The following is a 7,646-nucleotide window of genomic DNA, read 5'->3' on the forward strand; positions in this document are numbered from 1 at the left end:
AGTAGGAAGATGAGAACCTGTCTATACCACAGGACAGGGCAGTAGTAGGAAGATGAGAACCTGTCTATACCACACCATAGGACAGTAGTAGGAAGATGAGAACCTGTCTACCACAGGACAGGGCAGTAGTAGGAAGATGAGAACCTGTCTATACCATAGGGCAGTAGTAGGAAGATGAGAACCTGTCTATACCACACCATAGGACAGTAGTAGGAAGATGAGAACCTGTCTATACCATAGGGCAGTAGTAGGAAGATGAGAACTGAGATCACTGTCAGCACCTCCTTCCACTCCTCACATTTTAAACGTTATACTACGTGTGAGAGAACAGGGTGTGTGTGTGACCAGGGTGACGTGAGTATCTGTATGATAACCAGAGACTGCGAGTATCTGTATGATAACCAGAGACTGTGAGTATCTGTATGATAACCAGAGACTGTGAGTATCTGTATGATAACCAGAGACTGTGAGTATCTGTATGATAACCAGAGACTGTGAGTATCTGTATGATAACCAGAGACTGTGAGTATCTGTATGATAACCAGAGACTGCGAGTATCTGTATGATAACCAGAGACTGTGAGTATCTGTATGATAACCAGAGACTGCGAGTATCTGTATGATAACCAGAGACTGTGAGTATCTGTATGATAACCAGAGACTGTGAGTATCTGTATGATAACCAGAGACTGTGAGTATCTGTATGATAACCAGAGACTGTGAGTATCTGTATGATAACCAGAGACTGTGAGTATCTGTATGATAACCAGAGACTGAGTATCTGTATGATAACCAGAGACTGTGAGTATCTGTATGATAACCAGAGACTGTGAGTATCTGTATGATAACCAGAGACTGTGAGTATCTGTATGATAACCAGAGACTGTGAGTATCTGTATGATAACCAGAGACTGTGAGTATCTGTATGATAACCAGAGACTGAGAGTAGGTGACTTTATAAAATGTGCTGATCTGTTCTTGGACCTCTGGTGTTTCTCTAAATACTTTTTACCCGTCAGTTGATTCAACTTTCCGTAAAATGAATGGACTAAACCTGTGTGTGTGTGTAGGTACCTGGAGTATGTGCGTATCCCACACACAGAGCCGTTGGAGTTTGAGTTCCGTTGGGGTCAGAGGGCAGACATGGAGGTGTCAAAGGTTAAACTACTGGAGTTCATTGGACAGGTGAGACACTGCCGCCTCCCGGGGTAGGGGTGTGTGTGTTTAGTGCATAGTGAAAGTCTACACACCCCTTGCACCCCTTGTTGTTCATCACTAGAAGGCAGTTTACAGGTCTTGTTGTTTGATTGTCCAGCCGATATGAGTCAAATCTGTAACTAGGCCCATCAGGAACATTCACTGTCTTAGTAAGCAACTCCAGTGTATACAGTGTACACTATACAGTGCACTTGGAAAGTATTCAGACCCCTTGACATTTTCCACATTTTGTTACGTTACAGCCTTATTCTAAAATTGATTAAATTAATCTACATACAATTCCCCATAATGACAAATCGGAAGTAGATTTTTAGAAATTTTAGCAAATGTATTACAAATAAAAAACTGAAAAACCTTATTTACTTAAGTATTCAGACCCTTTGCTATGAGACTTGAAATTGAGCTCAGGTACATCCTGTTTCCATTGATCATCCTTCAGATGTTTCTACATCTTGATTGGAGTCCACCTGTGGTAAATTCAATTGGATTGGACATGATTGATTTGGAAAGGCACACACCTGTCTATATATGGTCCCACAGTTGACAGTGCATGTCAGAGCAAAAACCAAGACATGAGGTTGAAGGAATTGTCTGTAGAGATCTGGCACAGATCTGGGGAAGGGTACCAAAACATTTCTGCAGCATTGAAGGTCCCCAAGAACACAGTGGCCTCCATCATTCTTAAATGGAAGAAGTTTGGAACCACCAAGACTCTTCCTAGAGCTGGCCACCAGGCCAAACTGAGCAATCGGGGGGAAGGGCCTTGGTCAGGGAGGTGACCAAGAAACTGATCGTCACTCTGACAGAGCTCCAGAGTTCCTCTGTTGAGATGGGAGAATCTTCCAGAAGGACAATCGTCTCTGCAGCACTCCACCAATCAGGCCTTTATGGTAGAGTGACCAGACGGAAGCCACACCTCAGTAAAAGGTACATGACAGTCCACTTGGAGTTTGCCAAAAGACACCTACAGACTCTGACCATAAGAAATAAGATTCTCTGGTCTGATGAATCCAAGATTGAAGTCTTTGGCCTGAATGCCAAGTGTCACGTCCGGAGGAAACCTGGCACCATCCCTACTGTGAAGCATGCAAATGTAATATTTCTGTTTATTTTTTAAATAAATTTGCTAACATTTCTAAAAACCTGGTTTTCTTTGTAATTCTGGGTAGTATGTGTAGATTGGGGGGGGGGGGCAGTTTAATACATTTTAGAATAAGATCGTCTATATAAGACTAACGTATAAGACTAACGTAACAAAAACACAGTATAATTCTATGTGTGGGGTACAGGGATGGGGTAGTTAATCATGTTTGCATAATAAGTTGCATTGACTCATTCTGTGTTAAATAATAGTGACTATTTGTTAAGCACATTTTTTCTCCTGAACGTATTTAGACTTGCCATAACAAAGTGGTTGAATACTTATCGACTCGAAGACATTTCAGCTTTTAATTTCTTATTATTACAAATAAAATTTCACTTTGACTTTCTGGGGTGTGGTGTGTAGATGAGTGATACAACATCAATGTAATCCATTTTAAATTCAGGCTGTAACACAACAACATGTGGAAAAGTCAAGCGCTGTGAACACTTTGTAGACGCTGTCTCGTCATTGAGCAGCTCAAGCAGAACAGTTGCTGTGGAAACGCGCACACTGAGAGCCGCCATGTGGAGCGAGCTGCCCAGGGAGAGTTCGCGTGACGGAGCGGCTGATGTGTTTACTAACGGAGGAAGTTATTTCTGGTTTCGGCTGGGCTTTGCCTTAAATTTGGCAGAGGCAAACAGGCCAGGATAGTGTTGGGCCTGAACATCGGCGACATGGGTAGGGCTCGGGCTTAAAATTCAGGGCCTTTCAGGGCTCTACCTACTAGCTTCGTCTTCCTCAGGATCGTGCTCTGTGTTTTTAAATAACTCAACTGGTAAGTTTGCCTGTCTGTAAAGAGAAGGGCGGGCTGTACCCCTCTGATTGGATAGAGCCAAACTGTCTTTGATCACTATCTTCATACTTCACCCAATAACTTCTCATTGCACTTTGTTCAACTCCTGACCCGCAACCATGCAGCTACTGATCACTACTGAGCACAACCACACAGCTACTGACCCGCAACTCTCCACAACCATGCAGCTACTGACCCGCAACTCTCCACAACCACACAGCTACTGAGCACAACCACACAGCTACTGAGCACAACCACACAGCTACTGACCCGCAACTCTCCACAACCATGTAGCTACTGACCCGCAACTCTCCACAACCACACAGCTACTGAGCACAACCACACAGCTACTGAGCACAACCACACAGCTACTGACCCGCAACTCTCCACAACCATGTAGCTACTGATCACTACTGAGCACAACCACACAACTACTGAGCACAACCACACAGCTGCTGAGCACAACCACACAGCTACTGAGCACAACCACACAACTACTGAGCACAACCACACAGCTGCTGAGCACAACCACACAGCTGCTGAGCACAACCACACAGCTACTGAGCACAACCACACAGCTACTGAGCACAACCACACAGCTACTAAGCACAACCACACAGCTACTGACCCGCAACTCTCCACAACCATGCAGCTATTGATCACTACTGAGCACAACCACACAACTACTGAGCACAACCACACAGCTACTGAGCACAACCACACAGCTACTGACCCGCAACTCTCCACAACCACACAGCTACTGAGCACAATTAATGATCACCACGCAACTACTGAACCAACTCTCCACAACCATGCAACTACTGAACAACGCAACTATGCAACGACTGAACCAACTCTCCACAACCATGCAACTATCACTAACCAGTCACTACCACTACTACTGTAGACACTACCACTACTACTACTGTAGACACTACCGCTACTACTGTAGACACTACCACTACTACTGTAGACACTACCACTACTACTGTAGACACTACCACTACTATAACCAGTCACTACCACTACTACTGTAGACACTACCACTACTACTGTAGACACTACCACTACTACTACTGTAGACACTACCACTACTATAACCAGTCACTACCACTACTATAACCAGTCACTACCACCACTACTGTAGACACTACCACTACTATAACCAGTCACTACCACCACTACTGTAGACACTACCACTACTACTGTAGACACTACCACTACTACTGTAGACACTACCACTACTACTGTAGACACTACCACTACTACTGTAGACACTACCACTACTACTGTAGACACTACCACTACTACTACTGTAGACACTACCACTACTATAACCAGTCACTACCACTACTATAACCAGTCACTACCACCACTACTGTAGACACTACCACTACTATAACCAGTCACTACCACCACTACTGTAGACACTACCACTACTATAACCAGTCACTACCACCACTACTGTAGACACTACCACTACTACTGTAGACACTACCACTACTACTGTAGACACTACCACTACTACTGTAGACACTACCACTACTATAACCAGTCACTACCACTACTACTGTAGACACTACCACTACTACTGTAGACACTACCACTACTACTACTGTAGACACTACCACTACTATAACCAGTCACTACCACTACTATAACCAGTCACTACCACCACTACTGTAGACACTACCACTACTACTGTAGACACTACCACTACTACTGTAGACACTACCACTACTACTGTAGACACTACCACTACTACTGTAGACACTACCACTACTACTGTAGACACTACCACTACTACTACTGTAGACACTACCACTACTATAACCAGTCACTACCACTACTATAACCAGTCACTACCACAACTATAACCAGTCACTACCACTACTATAACCAGTCACTACCCCTACTACTGTAGACACTACTACTACTACTGTAGAACACAAGATGTTCAAATGTTCATAAATGACCAGCATGGTCGAATAATAACAAGGCAGAACAGTTGAAACTGGAGCAGCAGCACAGTCAGGTGGACTGGGGACAGCAAGGAGTCATCATGTCAGGTCGTCCTGGGGCACGGTCCTTGGGCTCAGGTCCTCCGAGAGAGAGAGAGAAAGAGAGAATTAGAGAGAGCATATGTGGGGTGGCCAGTCCTCTTCTGGCTGTGCCGGGTGGAGATTATAACAGAACATGGCCAAGATGTTCAAATGTTCATAAATGACCAGCATGGTCAAATAATAGTAAGGCAGAACAGTTGAAACTATAACCAGTCACTACCACTACTATAACTATAACCAGTCACTACCACAACTATAACCAGTCACTACCACTACTCTCACCAGTCACTGCCACTATTAAACTGCTAGCTACCACACCACATTTTCTTCAGGAAATGTACTTTTCTAATTTTACAAATTTTCAGAAATTAATTTCTTTCACTTTGAAAATGTGGAGTAGATTGTGTAGATCAGTGGGGATTTATTTTTTAGTTTAATCCATTTTTAGATTAAATTCGACATTAAGGCAACAGAATGTAAACCTTGCAAAGATGTGTGGACTTTCACTAGGTACTGTAGCTGTGTAACTGAGGTGGTCCTCTCTCCCGTCTGTTAGCTCCATGAACAGGATCCTCAGAGCTGGACTCAGCAGTACAGAGAAGCCACCGCCCCTCCTGCCGCCCCGGCAGTTGTCACCTCTGCTAACACGAGCGCCAGTGTTAGCCAGAGATAGAGGGGGGTTGTGGGAAGTCATTCTGTGTGTTTGTTTAGTGTGTTCTACTCCAGTCTGTTTCTTTTGGACTGTTCTGTTAGTGAAACAATAACAGTAGAGAATCACACACCGGTTCATTCAGTCATTGTTATATTAATTTAAGGTGACATTGTTTTCATTTGTCAAGTTCAACAATAAAAATGATTTTATACAAATGTTATTTACCCTCAATGGGATTGACTTGCTTTTCTTTACTTTTACACACATTAAGACAATGTAGTTGTGTCTTGGTTATGCATCGTCCCAGTTTATTAGTAGCTGTGGGGTTAATTACTAAGATGCACGATACAACAAGCAGGTACAACATCAGTCAGTACACCCCAAAACGCTACACCTGTTTGACCCTCTGCCCCTCGTTGTGATCACCCCCCCCCCACACCTTGTAGCTCTGAAGCTTCTGATATAACTAATGTATTTATTTTTAAATGTTTATTTTCTAGTCTTTATTGGTGTTTATAGTTATAAAAGAAGGCTGAGACAGACTGACAGGATTTGCTTGGAGTCAATTCAGTTTTCAATCCAGGGACATCTTCCCATTGATTTCTATGGGGATTTTTCAACTCATGACTTAAAATGTTAATGACCCAAACCCTGACAGAAGCCCTGTTTATACCTGGTTCTAACATGTATATTTTGTCCTGACTTTGTCCCGATCTTGTCTGTTTGCACTTAGATCAGATAACAATGCATCTTTTAATCGTCTACACTGGTCTAAAAATGTGGGTACAATCAGAATGTGGACAAGTTAAGGACAAATGTTAGCACCAGGTCTAAACGGGGCAGTCACCATCAGTTAGAGCTCGGGTGGGAAAGGAGGTACACCTTTCGGCTCGGGCTTCTCTCCTGTCCATTTTTGCCCCACCCACTTTACAAAAGAGGATGCGTCCAGCTGATGCTCCTAGCGATGATTTAATAATGTCATGTTCTTTAACCGTTGGTTTGCACCCCACCATTGGACCCCACATCACCCCGCATCATTCACCCCAGCGTTAGTCTGATGGTCATGTAAATGTTAGTTCTGACATTTCTTAACAATCTATAGCTGCTGTTGATCTAGCATACAGAAACATAAGGTGAAAGGTTTTCTGGGAACTAAAGTGTCTGGACTACTAGCCAGTACAGAGTGAAACCATATAGATTGTAATGATTATTATCATAGATAGGATGACACACAGGAACCATAGTCTATATTCAATGAGAAAAGTTTACCGCGATAGCTGACATACTCAAAGCTGATGTTTTGGAGTTGTCGGAGGTGGAAATCTGGAGATGTCAGATCAGTGAGCAGCTGACCTTGCGATCACTGTAATGAAGCCACACACCCACTCGCGTTAGAAGTTCAGAAGGAGAAAGTGTAGCTATATAGAAATAATGATGCTCAAATTAAACATCATTACACTAAATAATAATTATCATCCTAATGGAGGTGTAGATTACATCTGTCATCCTAATGGAGTAGTATATTACATCTGTCATCCTAATGGAGTAGTAGATTACATCTGTCATCCTAATGGAGTAGTAGATTACATCTGTCATCCTAATGGAGGAGTAGATTACATCTGTCATCCTAATGGAGTAGATTACATATCATCCTGTAGATTACATCTATCATCATAATGGAGGAGTAGATTACATCTATCATCCTAATGGAGGAGTAGATTACATCTATCATCCTAATGGAGTAGATTACATCTATCATCCTAATGGAGGAGTAGAT

The 7,646-nt window shown here is 43.0% G+C and overlaps 1 protein-coding gene across 1 annotated transcript in view; it reads left to right on the forward strand.

Moving 5' to 3' along the window:
• Nucleotides 1–6,089, forward strand: part of LOC118359517 (melanoma-associated antigen D2) — a 30,053-nt gene extending 23,964 nt beyond the window's left edge. Inside the window, exons 9-10 of the mRNA XM_052482612.1 lie at nt 1,070–1,184; nt 5,774–6,089. Of these exons, the coding sequence (XP_052338572.1) occupies nt 1,070–1,184; nt 5,774–5,890 (232 nt within the window). The 3' untranslated portion in view covers nt 5,891–6,089. The remainder of the gene's footprint in view (nt 1–1,069; nt 1,185–5,773) is intronic.
• Nucleotides 6,090–7,646: the final 1,557 nt, after the last annotated feature.

The sequence above is a fragment of the Oncorhynchus keta genome, chromosome 27 (assembly GCF_023373465.1).
Source record: "Oncorhynchus keta strain PuntledgeMale-10-30-2019 chromosome 27, Oket_V2, whole genome shotgun sequence".
NCBI lineage: Eukaryota > Metazoa > Chordata > Actinopteri > Salmoniformes > Salmonidae > Oncorhynchus > Oncorhynchus keta.